This window comes from Pongo pygmaeus, chromosome 1, assembly GCF_028885625.2.
Source record: "Pongo pygmaeus isolate AG05252 chromosome 1, NHGRI_mPonPyg2-v2.0_pri, whole genome shotgun sequence".
In the NCBI taxonomy this organism is placed as follows: Eukaryota; Metazoa; Chordata; class Mammalia; order Primates; family Hominidae; genus Pongo; species Pongo pygmaeus.
The window spans coordinates 152,192,146-152,209,181 of NC_072373.2; the positions used below are offsets into that span (position 1 = coordinate 152,192,146).

Consider the following 17,036-nt stretch of genomic DNA (forward strand, 5'->3'; position numbering starts at 1 on the left):
AAACTAATTATATCCAGCATAATTAGTTCTGAAAGAAATCATTGAAGACTAAACTGTAGACATGATGTCCTGTTGGGTACTTCTTCAAAAATACATAACCATCATACAGCCCTCCAAATCAGTAAGTCAACATTGATATATTAAGTTCTTTATATCATTATGGATTTCTGATTTTTGCAATAGATTATATTTTTAAAGTATTTTTATAATTTTGATAATCAGATTATCCTGGATTTGGCCAGTCAGGGAGTATATTCAGGATGGTGCCTATATCCTTTTGAAATACCTGTCATTCTTTTAAGCACTTCCATATTGTCTGGCATAGTAAGATTGTTATTTTGTGCTTTCTGGGCTCTAGCCCTTGAGTCAGCTATTTCTTCAAGGAGCTCTGATTCCTTTTAGTAGAGTATGGTAGTTAGAAACGAGACTTGAGTATGCTTGTTGCTACTGAGGTGTAATTGCTTCTAGCTTCTTTCAACAGGCAGAACTAGGAAATATATTTACATACATGCGTACCTACATACACATACCAAAAAACACATAAACGTTGATATATGTATATATTTTTAAAAACTATGTTCATAGCACCACATCCATTTCAGCATTTTGGAGTTTTCAAGCCTTTTCCTTTTTTGTACTTGTTTACAAATGGTGAGAAACCTGGTATCCTCAGTGTATTTCCTTATTTGACATACATTTACTTATATGGTCAACATAACCAGTCTTCCAAACAAGTTGGATTTCTTTTCTGTCCACCACCTCTGTACCCCCAGTACCTTCTATCTTAGGCACTGGTAGGGATGCCACCACCACATAGTACCTCCCTCCTACCCTCACTGTCACATTGCAGGCCCCTGCCAGCTCCTACACCCAAGGAAACGGCCAAAATTGCCTTTTAAAAACTTTAATTCTGTTTTTTGTTTTGTTTTGCTTGAACAAGGAGATCAGCAGAATCCAGCCCCAGCTGGACAGGTTGATTATACCAAGGCTTGGGAAGAGTACTACAAGAAAATGGGTATGTTTTATACATTTCTTGAAAATACATACTTAATTGAAACACAAATTATTCTCTTCAGGAAGAGAATAATTGAATAAAATCATTGGACTTGTAAACATATCAAGACAGTTGTAAATTGTAATTTTTAAATTTGTGGTTATATGGCAAGGAAATATTTTTTTCTAATTGCATTTGTCAACCAGTTATTAATTGAAACTAGAAATGTCCTTACTGGTACATACAATATTAACATTACTATACTTTTGACAATGACAGTTATATATATTATCAGTCTAAATGACATAAGGTTAAATTTTAATGTGTCAGGTGAAAATTGTGTGTGATACCATTATTTTTGCTGCAAGATAAGCAGGTAAGAAGTAATCTGCAGTGACGGAAAGTAACCAAGTGATGGAACCAGAATCTGGCTTCCAAGAGGGTCTGAGTCCCAAGCTTGTCTCCCAAATTTGTCTCTTTAGGGACCATTTGGAACCTGATACTATACTTCTGGACAAATCACTATGTTTCAGCTGCTTTTGCTCTTAGTCATTTAAAATTATTACATACCACAGCTAGATGTCACAAATGAAAGCTAAATTGGTAAGCTTGGTTATCCTTCACTAGCAGAAAAAGAATCTATAGGTGGAAGAGTTTTGTCATAAGAGAACGGTCTACTTGGGATTTTCAATGTAAATTTCAATGTTTTCTTTGCCAAAGAATGTTTCTCATTCTCCACAGAAAGAAAAATTTCCAGAAAGGTGATGATTTTAATCTTCTAGATGTAAAATTACATATACCTGATGATAAAGTTGTTTTGCACAACTGGTTTCTTTTTAAAGAAAGAATTGTTTTTCCTCTTAGAATGGCTTCCTAGGAGAGTCATGTTCCGTCTATTTCTGAGGCTTTAACAGATTAATTTATGTTTTTGTGACCTAGCTTAGGCAGATCTACAGTAGCTACAATTCGGCAAAAAGAAACTTTTAACTTAAAAACAGCATACTCTGATTAAGGTTGGTTACATAATTTATTTTCTGAACTGGGATCCTTTTTAGAATGAATAGGGATGCTATTAATAATCATGCCCTGACAGCATTGTGGTCAGGACATGTAATCAACTTAACTTTAATTAAATAGCATCGCCATTTTAAAAGACTTGAGCATGAGCCACGTGCGGTGGCACACACTTATAGTCCCAGCTGCTTGGGAGGCTAAGGTGGAAGGATTCCTTGAACACAGGAGATTGAGGCCAGCCTTGGCATCATAGTGAGACCTGGTCACGTGTTCGGGTTAAAAATCACTAACTTCAACTTCTATTTTCTCAATGGGTAATGTCCCCTAGATAGGGCCCCTAGTTATTATTAAGTAGGTAAAAATAAAGGCTTGTTAATGGATTTAGGTAATTACTGAGGAATGAGTTTGGCTTCTGTGCTTTATTTTGCCTTATTGATTATTTGTAATATGGCCATTAATACATTTACTGTTTAGTCTTTTTTGCTTTACTTTTTTATGTTTTACTCAAAATGAGTGGGTGGGTTGAATTCTAATTTTTATTGTTAAGAGAAGAAGTTTTACCTTGTCATTAATTTTTCATTTTTTTTACCATTTCCCTGCCAGTTAGAGATACTATACTATACTGTGTTGAATCCTCTGTAGGAAAACATGGCATAGAAATAATTAAATAATAATTAGATATTAAATAATAATGCTGTATGACTAAAGAACCTCCTTACCCCACCTTTTCTGTTGTTTTTCTGTAGTACCACAATAATCACCTGTTAATTTTATTTATTTGAGAGGGAGTCTTACTCTCTCGCCCAGGCTGGAGTGCAGTGGCGCAATCTCAGCTCACTGCAGCCTCTGCCTCCCAGGTTCAAGTGATTCTCCTGCCTCAGCCTCCCAAGTAGCTGGGATTACAGGTGCCTGCTACCACGTCTGGCTAATTTTTTGTATATTTAGTAGATACAAGGTTTCATCATGTTGGCCAGGCTGGTCTCGAACTCCTGACCTCAGGTGATCCACCCTCCTCAGCCTTCCAAAGTGTTGGGATTACGGGTGTGAGCCACTGCACCCAGCCTCACCTGTTAATTTTATGAGCAAAATAGATTAGTTGGGCAAGTCCTTCACATACGTATCTCCTTTTTTTTTTTTTTTTTTTTAAGACGGAGTCTTGGTCTTATTCCCCAAGCAATGGCGCGATTTCGTCTCAGTGCAACCTCCGCTTCCTGGGTTCAAGTGATTCTCCTGCCTCAACTTCCCAAGTAGCTGGGATTACAGGCGCCCAACCACACCCAACTAATTTTTGTATTTTTAGTAGAGACGGGGTTTTACCATGTTGGCCAGGCTGGTCTCGAGCTCCTGACCTCAGGTGATCCACCCGCCTCGGCCTCCCAAAGTGTTGGGATTACAGGCGTGAGCCACTGCGCCTGGCCACATATGTGTATCTTAAAGGAAGTAATGCTAGGTATTTTAGTCAGGTGCTTGATGAGCATTTGTCATGATGATAGCTACAGAGTCAATTTGTCTTTTTCTATGAAAGTTCTTTTTGTAAATGATTAGTTGCTTAACTGCTTTAATTTCTTCTAGGTACCTTACCTGTCATCAGGATCTTTTTACCACAAATAAGAAACCTTAAAGCATAAAACTTGGTTCAGTCTTCACATTTCTTAAATGGAAGGAGAAAGGGAATAATAGGGAGATAGACATCTTTATCTCAAAGCCAACAGTTGTTGACTTTTCCAGTGGCAGGGGTATGATCCTAGGACTTCAGATTTCCTGATTCCTCATCCTAGTGCCCCTTTTGCCAAACTAGGCAGGCTTTCACAGCTTTTGGAGCCTAATTTAAGTTTTTCTTGTTAAGAACAGAAAACTCCATTCATAGATTTTAATTTGTCATTATTTGCTTATTTACTGAAAAAAAAAAAACTATTGAAAACAGATGTGGGTTAAGTTTCCCAAAATTAGGTTTATATTTTAAAACAATTCTAAATTCCCAAGGATAACACCAAACTAAGAGGAAAAAAATTTTTTTTTTTTTTTTTTTTTTTTTTTTTTTGAGATGGAGTCTCCCTGTCGCCGAGGCTGAAGTGCAGTGGCACGATCTCGGCTCACTGCAGCATCCACCTCCCAGGTTGAAGCAATTCTTCTGCCTCAGCCTCTCAAGTAGAGAAAATCTTGATAAGATTTCAGAGAGTTATAAGGAATGGCAGTAAAGATGGGTATTTTTAAAGCTAGAATAGAGGGATTTTTTATAAGAGACCCTTAAGAGAACAAACAGAGTTTCAAAATAGGAGTAATTCTTGTTTGGAGAAGTGAAGACATTTGGGAAAAGTTTGACTTAAGGAAGGCCATTATGATAAGGACTGATGTGGTAGACTCTGAACCCTTAAGAATCTGGTACCTTAAGCCTAAAGGAGGGTAGAGTGAGGACTTGTGGGAAAGGTACAGGTATATGGGAAGACAACTGAGTGTGAAAATCTATTCATGCAAGGCTGGCTCTTAGGCTCTAATAGAATCTTATAAGCTAACTCTAGAGCAAGTCTTTTATCTTTGGGATGAAGGAAATTTAAGGCTAAACTTTATACATTATACTTATAAAACTATAATAAATATTAGATAATGTTCTATTGAAGTATAAACTCAACTATCTGGCATCAAACAGTAACTAAGCCATGATCACACCACTGCCACTGTGTTCTGGCCTAGGTGACAGAGCAAGACCCTGTCTCAAAACAAAAAAAATCCAGTAACTAAAGAGAGGAATAAGGGGAGCAAGGTAAGGCAGTACATGTCTGAAGGGGCAGGGAAAGAGTTCTTTCTCTACTTCCAACTGGGTAAAATAAATCACATTTGCCCTTTAGATTGGAAGAGTGAAATAAGCTTTTCTTGAACATCTTTTAAGATTGGAGTGTCAAATATTACCAACTTATTTACCAAGAATTTGGTTTTTCTTAAAGTCTAAAGTGTTTACTATTAGCTTTCCACAGGGATATAGGAGTTTGCAGAGGTTGTAGTTTTTTAAGGGAACATCGATGAATGTTCTTGATGCATATGCCTGTTTCTACCATCTTACATTGTTAATTTGCCTCTAAAATGAGTAATTCTTACAATGGGGTTTAAAACCTGAAGAATATTGATTGCTACCTTGATCATGTTTGGTTTCAAGTGTGCAGCCTGTAAGAGACAACGTGTGGTTTTATTGCTATTGTCACACCAGTTTTTTAAATATTGAAACCTGTTTCAGATTTGCTTGAATTGTGTCTTGTTAGAGTAAAATGTTAAACTTACTTCCTCTTTGAGAACAGTTATTTATAGAAGACAGGAAAATATGAGAATTTTTAATAGTATTTGAGAGTTCTCTGTTACCCAAGAAAAGAGAGTTTTTTTCAGGCATTTTTAAAGAATCATGAATCTTAAACTCTTTCATTCAGTTGCTTTGATTCTGTGACCTGTTTTACAATGGTGATAGACTGCTTTCTGAAACTATGAAATTGGTCTTGTTGGCAACATCCTACAAACATAAAAAGAGCTTCCTGTATGTCCATGCTCCAGTATTTTTGTCTATGGTAATTATTTCACAAAGCCAAGTGAGTTACAAACGAAATAAAATAGTGCTTAAGTAAAGAAACTGAATAGAACACATACTCTCTCTTCTCAATTTTTTATTTAGAAAATTATATACCTTCAGAAAATGGGGAAATCAGGCATCAGACACTCAGCTTCATCATTTTTTAAAAGTTTGCTGTATGTGCTTTATATGTATGTTTTTTCTGTATGAACCATTTCAAAGTAAGTTGTAGACAAGACAGTTTGCTCTAAAACTCAATGTCTGGGCACGGTGGTTGACGCCTCTAATCCCAGGACTTTGGGAGGCCAAGGCAGGTGGATCACTTGAGTCCAGGAGTTCAAGATCAGCCTGGACAACATGGCAAAACCCCATCTCTACAAAAAAAGAGAAAAATGTCAGCTAGGCATGGTGGGCCTGTAGTCCCAGCTACTCTAGAGGCTGAGGTGGGAGGATCACCTGAGCCCTGGGAGGTCGAGGCTGCAGTGAGCCATGATTGCACCGCTGCACTCCAACCTGGGTGGCAGAGTGAGACCCTGTCTGAAAATAAATACCCTCAATATTATCACAAACATACAGACTATCTTTTGTTGTCTGTGTGTTTTGTTTAATTCAGAGTACATTCAAGATTCATGCGTTGCATTTCATTGCTATATTTCTTTAGTCTCTTAATTCAGCAGTCACCTCATTTGGAAAAAGACTTGATTGTGAAAGCTGAGTTTTATGTGTTTTCATTGATCTTGTTCTTTATTCTTTGTCAGGTTACTTTTAATAACATTGTGTTGTAATTGGAATAAATTATTAATACTTTTAACATCTATTACGTGTGTGTACATACACTTTATAGGTTACTAATCAGGAAAAAGTCTTGGTTAGGTCTTAATAAAGTCTTTAAATCATTGCCTTTAAGTAAAAGTTTTTCAAAAATGTTCTTTTTGTAATTCTGGAATCGAATCAAGATTATGCCTAAATCTTTACCTTCCTTAGCTAAAGCGGTGTGGATTTGGGGTTGATTTTGTTTTTTTACTAATAATGATGCTGTAGAACTAAAAGTTAACGATTAATTATAAGGCAAAAAGAAAAGAGCGTTCTTTTTTTTTTTTTTTTTTTCTAATTGCAGAGTAGTTTCCTGACGCTACTAATGAATATTTTAAATAAAACAAGAGTAATTCTGCCCCTCTGTGCTTTTGTCTTATAACCTGTACTTACAGTGGATGTAATTTTATATTAAAATTTAGGGAGTTTTTTTTAGGTCAACAAGGGCAGACACAAGATTATTCAAAGGCTTGGGAGGAATATTACAAGAAGCAAGGTATTGTTTTTATTAGAAATGAGATGTTGGGCTTATAATTGTGGTTACAGCAACAAAGTTCTTTTTCTTCAAAGGTCAGGCAGTTCCTGCTCCGACTGGGGCTCCTCCAGGTGGTCAGCCAGATTATAGTGCAGCCTGGGCTGAGTATTATAGACAACAAGCAGCCTATTATGCCCAGACAAGTCCCCAGGGAATGCCACAGCATCCTCCAGCACCTCAGGTATAATGTAATTGCTAATTTGTTGATTTCTACTCCAGTCTATTTTCTGCATGTTTACTGTTTGTCTGTTTGGGAGTGTTTGCCTTTAAAATTTTTATCTGGCAAAGTATAATAACTATTTAAATGAAGTACTACGGTGTATTGTTTGGGTTTGTTTGTTTTTTATAATGCTTTCCAGCATCTGAGTGGTGAATATTTCTGCAATGCCTTTGATTTTAAAAATAAATTTTCTTCCCCCAGGGATTTGCAAATCATGCAAGAAGCCACCACCATTTATATTAACCACTTTTTCTTTCTTAAAGGATTCACTCCTGAATTAGCTCCATTTCAAGGATTTTCTTTAACTTTTTGTGTATTTCTTATGTATCTCTTCTGCACAGGGCCAATAATAAGAAGTGGACAATACAGTATTTGCTTCATTGTGTGGGGGAAAAAAACCTTTGTTAAATATATGGATGCAGACGACTTGATGAAGATCTTAATTTTGTTTTTGGTTTAAAATAGTGTTTCTTTTTTTTTTTTTTTTTGAAAATGTACAAAATATCTATCACTACTGATAGGAGGTTAATATTTCTGTGTAGAAATGAAAATTGGTTTGTTTTTAGTATTTAGTGTAGATGTACACATTCCAGCAAATGTATTTGCAATTATGTGGTTGATGCTTTGTGATATAAATGTACTTTTTCAATGTATACTTTCACTTTTAAAATGCCTGTTTTGTGCTTTACAATAAATGATATGAAACCTCCTGTGTCGGTAAGTTGGATATCTGGGTATTTAAAGGATTCATAATTTCTTAGCAATGATAAATTAAGATACATATACACAAATATATAAGCTTTCCCCATGAAATATTGAGTTTTTAAACACTGGCATGTTTTTCCCCCCTTGCAGTATAGTGGTAGATTGGAGGATCTTTTCCATTTATTGTATTTGGCTCTTTCAGCACAAGTAATCCTGATATCTTCATTTTTTTTCCTTCTGTTTGATTAAAAACTGCATGTGTGTACAATGATCTTTTGGCATACTTCCATTGCATTAACAGTGAAATTTCCTTTTATACATGACCACTGTTTCAGACCTGTACTGCTGCTATAACAGTTAACCTTTCTGTTCTTAATTTGATAATACTTGATTTCCAAGACTGTTTCGGCATAACTAATTTTAAACAGTTTTCAGATAGTGAATATGAGTAGTCTAATAAGAACAGTTTTTTTTCCATGTGAAGCAACTCTTTCAATGTATATAATGTTAGTGTGTTTCTTTCTAAATTTAGGATAGAAAAGTGAATAGTGTGCAAAAAGTATAGCTACATTGCATCTGCCATTGAAACATAAATGGGGTATGGAAACGTTCAAGCTTTTTTTTTTTTCTTTATGCAGTATAGATAAGCTTTGTTTTGTAAATGCACAAGTCCAATCATTGAATCAACTTAATTTTTTTATGTACTTGAAGTCATTTTATTACTCTTTAACACTCATGCTGAAGTTCTGATATTTTGTTGAAATCCATTGTTTTACTCTTTGCATATTTGTTGGCTCTTTGCATATTAATATATTAGACTACATGCAAATACAGTCTGTCTTGCCATTGTCTGTTGAAGTGCAGGTTTGATCCAGCCAGTATAGAACTAGCTCTGTAGGGGTGAGGAGGACTGTGCTGTGTATCATCCTTGATTGTGTTCCTTCAAGGAGCATTGCACTGTAAGTACATCAGAATGACAAATTGATGAACTGCAACAGTATCTTTTTGTCAATGTTCCACATAATGCAAATGCCATACTTTGTGTGAATATTATGTTGGAATACAGTGCTGATATCTTGGAAAACCATAACTGCTTCTTAATTTAACATAGAATAATACATAGTTCTGTATTTTTTTTAAAGTGAGCTTAATGGGTAAGTATTTTTTATATGCTTTAGCTATAGCTAAAGAAAACTGATACTTAACAAAGTTGAATAGTATTATTCACTGGTGCTCCTAAAATATTGTTTTTCAGTGTAAAATATGCATATCTTCTATATTTAATATGAAAGTCTTGAAATGTATCAGACAGAAGGGGATTTCAGTTTGCAAATAATGAGCAATGTAGCAATTTTAACACATTTCATAAATATATATTTTGTCATTGGTGGGGAGCACCATTTGTTGTTTTGAATATACTTTAAAGGAAGAGGTACAAGGACATAAATGTTGAGATTACCTACAGGATGGAAATAGCAGTACAGTTCATTGTAGATATTTTGAAATGTTTTTGATTGTTTTATATAACCTAGAGTGACTTCCCTTACCCTTATTTAGATCTGGGTATATAGTTCTAGTATGAAGTTTAATAGTTAAGGAGTTAGCTATTTGTTATCTTTAAGAGTAGGGTATTGACGTGAACAATTGCAGTATTTTGCATGATACTGTTTTATAGATGACCTTTTAGGAAAGTGGTGCATTTATTAATTGAACTGAAGAAGTAGTTCAGTTGAATTCAGTATCATAACTCACAAATTGGAGGCTGTTGATTTTGATTCATTTAAGGTTTAAAATCTTTATTAATTGCAAACAGTGCAATTATTTATACTTCACAGTGCCTTCCCAGACCTTCCACCTTAGGTTCTGCTGCAAAAAGCACCAGGTAAGCACAACCTAAGGACATATATAAATAAATATTTCAGTACATTAATGTTGTCCCTGTGAGGTTTTTGTGGTTGTGTATTCAAAGGCAATCTGCTACTGCTTCCCCAAAATGTATTTTGTTATTTTATGCTACCATCTTAGTGGAAAGTCTGTAAGTTGTTAAAGCAACTGTTTACATTTCTGGGTAATGTTTTTTATTTTACTTTTTTTTTTTTTATTAAGACAAGAAAATGATGAGTAGATTGCTGCAGTAATTGAACTACATCCAAATCTTTTTGTATTTTTTCCCCAAATATAGAAGTGTTAAGATTAAGAAAGGACAATTACACAGTTTTCAAGATTTAGGAAATCACTTGTTTAGAAACTTCAACAGCCTTCACAATCTGTTTTATATGATGGACAGAAAATTTCTTTGCCCTCCAAAATTATAATTTCTTTATTTTTTTATTCTTAAATTATAATAATTCAGTAAGGATATTTTGGGTTAGAATTTTATTATGATTTTTTTCTTAGACAAAAGTTATATGCTGAAGAAGGAAAAAGTTATAAGGCAGTATGTTTTGATAAAAGGCATGTGCATCAGTGAAATGTTAACTGTATAGCAAATAACCTTTCATAATCTGTAGCAATCAGTATTTTTCTGATTTAATAATATTTTAATAACTGACGCTGCATTTATTTAATTTTTTTGCCAGTTTAAAATGTTTGTGTGTTTTTATAGATGATTTTAACTGGTACATATTTTGAGTTAAGATGAATGTATGAAAGCAGCATCTTACCAGTTTTGTTTATTCGATTTCTAAAATGTGCTGATCCTTTTAAAACTCCTGCTTATCTCTGCAACAAAGAAAAATATTCAAAAATACTGCCTTCATTTTCACACACAGTGCTGAAGATGCTGCAAGCACCAAATCATAGCTCATAAAATCAGGTCCTGAGATAGTTACCCATAAAGAGGAATCCTTTGAGTGTATGCCATTGGTGAGCCGATGAGCATGGACCATAGAAGGGCTCAATGTAGAAGGTAAAATTGGCAAATCATAATTGAGAAGTATGAAATGTATTCCCATACATAATATGGTATAGGGTGTAATGTACCTGCTTTTGATCACTTTTCATTTTAAAGTGCTATTCAGTTGATCTTAAATGTTCCATGAACTGTTAAATTTCTTAAGTTACATAGTTACTACACCACATTTATGTGTATGTTATGTTTTAATAGTCAATGATAGGTATGTACGATTGATAATATAAAGGGGCTCATTGAAACTTCAGAGCCTGTCGAGTTTTGGTTAGTTGTAGATTGCATTTTTATAAAAAAAAAAAATGGATAGATTGATGATAATAGATATTGGGGCATTGTTTCTGTCTCATGAGAATTCTTTTATTCATTACCATAAGCCTTCACTGATACTATAAGCATTATTTTAAATGACGCTGATCTTAAGTCTGAAATAAATGGAAAGCAGAAAAGGTGAGCCAGTTGATTTGAATGCATTGGATATTAGTGTTAGAAACAATGTATAGTTTAGATTGAAATTGAACTGACTTATTTAGCACTTAAACAAAAATTTGACAATGTTTTTAGTTTTTTTTAAGACAGCTTAGTGTGGTGATACTTAGAATTCTATGGTTTGATGTTTCTTTTAGAAATGAGAAGTATAGTTTTATTTTTTAATATCAAAAATGGTTTTAATACTAAAACTAGTAATTTGATACTAGTTGTTTATAAACATTGTAAAATTTATCTTTTAAACAAATTATCTTGGTAGTTAATTCATAAGGGTGGGTTTGGGTAGGAATAGCAGAGTACTTTCAGAGGGAAAGGGGAGTCTTTCAGAAGTGATAGCATTTTATTTGTTTGAATACTCTGCCAGTAAAATCATCTGCACTTAGAAAGTTATCTGTTGTGTAGAATAATGATGTAGAGTTTACTAATCAGTGAGGATGTCTTGTTTTTATTCTCTGCAAACTCTGCCTCACTTTAAAATGCATTATAACAATACCTAATTAAAGATAATTTTGGCTCTGAAAGTTACCTTATTTTTTGTTGAGTTAGTGACTTCATTTTTCTTGCCACAATATAAGCTTTTGAGGGATTTTTTAAAATTGGTGCTTTTAATAAGCAAATAAATCCCAGGGTTTTATTTTCTTCAGTGATACCCCTATAGAAACTCTTAAATGTATTTGCGCATATATATATATTTTTTCTTATGCATGCTCAATGCATTTTCGTCCTGAGAAAAATGTTCTCTGCAGAAACTACCCGTGTGTAAAAAGAAGATTGGCTTAAAATGGCTACTGTGATGGGAACAGTGTCTTAGGGAGATGCAGCTTGGACTTGAGGTAAATTGAATACTTTACAAACTGTGGTTTAGAGTTTGCTTTAATGACATTGTATGTAAAAGGTCACATGATTGCTGTAATTTTGTATTCATTATGGTTTCCTCAATAAATGTACATTGATGAATATTATAAGGGAGTGCTTTGTGTTTTTTATACATATATTACATGGTAAAATTTTCTGCTTGACTGGGTTTTTTTTTTAACATTTACTGTGAGAAAAGATGATTTTAAAAAGTTTTAATGATAAAAGGGTAACATCTGGTTGCACAAGTCTTAAAATACAGAAGGACTTTTAAATACAGAAGTTACTTTATTTGGGTTCACATTGTAAAATAAAATTGTCTTCCAGAAAATTAAAATACAAAACAACTTAATAGAACATAATAGCTAATTATTTACAAACTCATTTTAAAGACTAGAATTTTAAATCGAAGGTTGTGCCACTTTTTCCCTAAGTCTGATACACTTAGATCTTGAAGCCTTCGACTATGTTGAAAGTGTTTTCTCTTGCGTGAACTATTAATACAAAGTTTTTTCATTAAAATATAATTTGTTCAGGCAAGATCACAACATAAATTTGCTTTATAAATTTAATATATATTACATACGTTTGAAAAATAACATGTTTAATATCCTCAACACTCAACACTGTATAGCCATTCTTTCTTTAAAGTCCTTTAATTTTTGTTTTTCTCCATGCTCCTCCCCTTTTCCTCTGAAAGGAGTGACACTTTTCCCCACCCCGCTCCAATCCCAATATATCTGCTTCAGAAAGACTTTGAAACTACAACAACCAAAATGGTATACTACTAAAGAAAAAGTCCACTCAAATTGATAGGTTTCAAATTAATTATCTCAGCTATTTCAGCCTAATTTTAGGTGTAAAAAGCTCAGAAATGACATTCCTTCATGCAAAATAATGTATTCTACTTAGGTTTGTGTGTTTTTTTGTTTTGTTTTGTTTTTTAAACATAGTTGCTGTAAACGTCTATGGGAAATACACAGTCTTTATAATAGGTTCTGATAGAATAATTGAGTAATTCCCCCCCGATAAGTACATTTTATTGACTGTTACTGCATAATAGGCAATAAATCTGATGCTTATTTGGAAAAGAAGAAGGCATTCTTTAGATGAGCTGTGCCTTTGAAGACTGTTACGAAAAGGAATAAGAAGTCAGCATAGTGGCACTCCTGGTTTCCTTTTTTGGCCCCGCCACAGAAAAGATGGATGTAGTAAGAAAGTTGGAGTGAAAGAGAAAGTTCCAGGGAGAGGGGAGGGGAGCTAGTAGTCATCAGCTAAAAAAGAGAAGAAGAAAAGTGATTTTAAGGAAAAAAAAATTAATAGAATAAAAGATAAAAAGAGTGATTAATTCTTACTTTCAATGGTAAGAATACAGGTACTAGCTGCAGATCCTTTATTGTTGACTGCTTTACACATATACTCTCCTCCATCTTCTGGGAAAGTTTCTGGTAAGTAAAGGCAGTAAGTTTCTCCCCTTTCAATATATTGATAGTCTTCTCCATCCTGCAGTATTTCTCCTTCAAACCACCATGTAATTTCTGGTTTGGGTTCTCCTGTTACTTTAACAGTAAATCTGACTGGCTCACTGTCTACAACTGACGTGTTTTTAAGAGGCTTCTTGAACCATGGAGCTCCTGATCTGGTTTGCTCTTCATCTTCAGTAGTGGAGCCATTCATGATGCTACCTTCTTCCTCCTCCTCCTCTTCTCTTTTCTATATTAAAATAAATGCATTCAGGTTGGCATTTATAATATAGTATTTTCAGGGCAGCGATTTAGTAACAATTTTGAAATGAATTTTTTTTTAAAGTAAAGAACATACAAGTGTGCCTACTACAAAGTGTACTTAACAGTACATTCCAGTGACTTGAAAGAAAACTATTAAAACTTTTTTTAACCTACCTAATTATAAAACTGGGTTTTAAGAGGGCATCTTTGGAAAATAAAGTATATGTAAGCCTGGTACCTTTTGTAGTGCTGCATCAATTTCCCTTTGTTCAAACTGCATGCGTAGTAACTTTTGTTCTTCAATTCTTCTTTGTTCTTCTTCTTCTCTTGCCTTAGCCATCTGTTCAAATCTAGCTTTCATATTCACTTTGTGAGTAAATGGAGCCTCGCTTTTTCTTGCAGGCCTAACATCAACATCATCTTCCTGCAAGAAAGTGGGCCAAGATTAACAATAGGTTGCCTTCTAAAAACAAAGAAGCATTACTAGTTCTAAAGGTGTTTAGAAGCACAAAATGATTAACATATTTATAATGCATATTTTTGCTACACTGCAGACACTCAGATTTTTTCTAACTCCCCAGTTCAGGAAAAGTGATAGATACATTTATGAAGCATTCTCTTAGTTATAGTCTTTTTTCTCCAAATGTAAAGACCACAATACCACTGGGATCCCAGCCTGTTTGTCCTACCAACTCCGCTTGGTTTTGATAGCACTTAATTGAAAAAGGTCAGAATACTATACATTCTAAATAATTGTTAAAAGTACTCCCTTGATTCCTGTAAGTCCATATCACTCCCTACTGCATAATAAGAGAAATCTGTTCTTTCTCACTTAATGATTTTCCTTCTTTACCCTTCTTAGAACTATGTCCCTAATGAATTCCATCTAAATAATGTATTGATGGTGAAATGGCAGGGAAAGGGTGTTTACAAGTAGAAAAACAGGTAGAGACAACTGTTGAAAGAGGCAATGGCTGAAACATGGGGAAATCACTAAGTAAAATATGTTTTGGTCATCTGAGGGGTGAATTGGAAGCCATGGTAATAAGGGAGTGATTTAAGAGCAGAGTCTCAACTGTCAAATAGTGTGTCTAGGAAAATAATAATTTGGTAATGATAAGGTCTTCTAGACCAGTTTTGGTGGAGTGGGGTTAATGTGGGTAGTTAATTCATGGTTTCTAAAGTACTTCAGTTGTTGACTTTTGGTTTCTAACTACCTAGGCATTTGTGGATCTAGTTGGAAATGTCACCATTTATATTTCATTGTACTATGAGGAAATTGCTCCAGGTTGTCACATCCAACTAAAGGGAAATTTGAAACAAGCAGTTTAATTGCCTATATAAGAAAAATCTTGGTTCGGGTGTTTAACTTCAGTTTGAGGTGTTGCACCTCACACCTCGTACCTTGTACCTACCTCATTTCCGATGAAAGGAGTAGAAGGAGGTTAAAATAGTTGGATGGTTTTTCTGGTTCTGCATTAGATTTTTTATTTGATGTTGGAAAATCATGGGACATCAGAAAACCTGCGACCTGATGTGTAAATTCTATTTTGTGCCATTATTTACCTTCAGTTGGTAAATATAATGCCTGACTATGGTTGTTGCTAACGAATGAATGAATAGCGTTTTTTTAAAAAATTATTATTATACATAAAAGACTAAGAAAAATACATGTTAAACCATGATTTGCTTACTGTAGTTTTATCTCAATAGACTTCTGAGACTTAAATTTTAAAAGGACCTCTGTTCACAGTATACACTTTTTTTGTTGTTTACCAAATGAACCTTTAAGATGGAATATTTCAGCAGGTACAATAATTGCTATTCTGAGTCCCTCCCAGTTAATAACTTGCCTTTCAGATTTTAGCCTGTTTATGCAAATTCATAACTTCATTTAGCTGCCTCAAACCTGCATTTAGAAAATAAATTTGAGTAAGTAAAATAATTTCTCTTGAGCTGAAAATTTATGAACAGTTCTTCAGTCAAATACAATTGTCAACTTTTCTTGAGCTCCTAAAAAGCCAGGTTAAAACATGTTTCTGGGAAAGAAATCTAAGAGAGTAATATAAATGGTATTCTGTAGGTACATTCTTTATAGGGCATTGGTACTCTCAGCCCATGAATATTAAGGTCAGCAGTTAGGCAGTGTATTTTCCTTGAGATACAATAGGGCATAAGGTAGTTTTGGGGTAGACTTTATTGGAAAATCTAACTAGAAATTCAAATGTTATATAAGGCATTTAAGTACCAAATGAGGGGACATGTTTAAGTGCTACAGGAGCTGGGATGGAATTTTTTGATTAGGTAAGGTTATGTAAATGAGCTGAGCCTTGAAAGAATATAAACATTTTGAAGACACATTGAACATCGATATTTCTCGCTCTGTCACCCAGGTTGGAGTGCAGTGGTGTGATCTCAGCTCACTGCAACCCCTGCCTCCCAGGTTCAAGCCGTTCTCCTGCCTTAACCTCCTGTGTAGCTGGGATTATAGGCATCTGCCACCACGCCCAGCTAATTTTTGTATTTTTAGTAGAGACAGGGTTCGCCATGTTGGCCAGGCTGGTCTCGAACTCCTGACCTCAGGTGATCCGCCCGCCTCGGCCTCCCAAAGTGCTGGGAATTACAGGCGTAAACCACCATGCTCAGCCGCTAACAAGTTTTTAAATACCATTTCAATCACCTTGAAGCCAGAAAGGTATGATAGGAGGGACTTCATTGTCCTCCAGAGGAAACTCCATTCAGGATATTCTGATAGGGTATAAAAGTTCAGCCATGTCCTAATACCACATCCATGTATACTAGAGAGCCAGTAATAGCAATAAAACAAGAAGTCACCTATCTTATTTTTGTTACTCTTACCTACATATTTTGTAGGTATAGGTATGACTGCTACGGTTTCACTACCATTACCAAAAGGAAGCAAGTGCATGCTGATTGAACTTTACCTTCCATGTTACACCTATAAAGACTGATGTTTGGCCAGTCATCCACTAAATATTGGTGTTCTCCAGGGTTTAATTCACTTTCAACAATTAACTTTATAAGCAGCTTTATCTACTTGTACTTTCCAGTGCTAAATGTAAAAGTTAGAATCTGCTTGCCTCTCACCTTAGATCAGGACCTTGGTTAGACTGCCTTTACCTTATCCAAATATCACTCAAACTTTACATGCCAAAACTATTCACCCCAACTCCCCAGACCTGATTTCTCTATAGCATCATCT

The 17,036-nt window shown here is 34.6% G+C and overlaps 2 protein-coding genes across 16 annotated transcripts in view; one reads left to right on the top strand and one right to left on the bottom strand.

The window, feature by feature from the left end:
- Positions 1-12,196, top strand: part of FUBP1 (far upstream element binding protein 1) — a 35,132-nt gene extending 22,936 nt beyond the window's left edge. For 4 of the 6 annotated variants that reach the window (XM_054479955.2, XM_054479921.2, XM_054479929.2 and 1 more), the window contains 3 exons: positions 941-1,015; positions 6,945-7,090; positions 7,471-7,839. In XM_054479955.2, coding sequence (XP_054335930.1) covers positions 941-1,015; positions 6,945-7,090; positions 7,471-7,479 — 230 coding nt within the window. In that variant the 3' untranslated portion in view covers positions 7,480-7,839. Of the gene's footprint in view, positions 1-940; positions 1,016-6,944; positions 7,091-7,470; positions 7,840-9,669; positions 9,717-10,605 lie in introns of those variants that run through there. The other 2 variants (XM_054479877.2, XM_054479912.2) reach the window with 1 other exon arrangement.
- NEXN (nexilin F-actin binding protein) overlaps positions 5,638-17,036 on the bottom strand; it is a 66,791-nt gene continuing 55,392 nt past the window's right edge. For 6 of the 10 annotated variants that reach the window (XM_063653836.1, XM_063653858.1, XM_063653843.1 and 3 more), the window contains 2 exons: positions 14,052-14,237; positions 12,352-13,799 (listed from right to left, as the gene is read on the bottom strand). In XM_063653836.1, the coding sequence (XP_063509906.1) occupies positions 13,431-13,799; positions 14,052-14,237 (555 nt within the window). In that variant the 3' untranslated portion in view covers positions 12,352-13,430. Of the gene's footprint in view, positions 5,936-12,351; positions 13,800-14,051; positions 14,238-17,036 lie in introns of those variants that run through there. The other 4 variants (XM_063653830.1, XM_063653831.1, XM_063653852.1 and 1 more) reach the window with 2 other exon arrangements.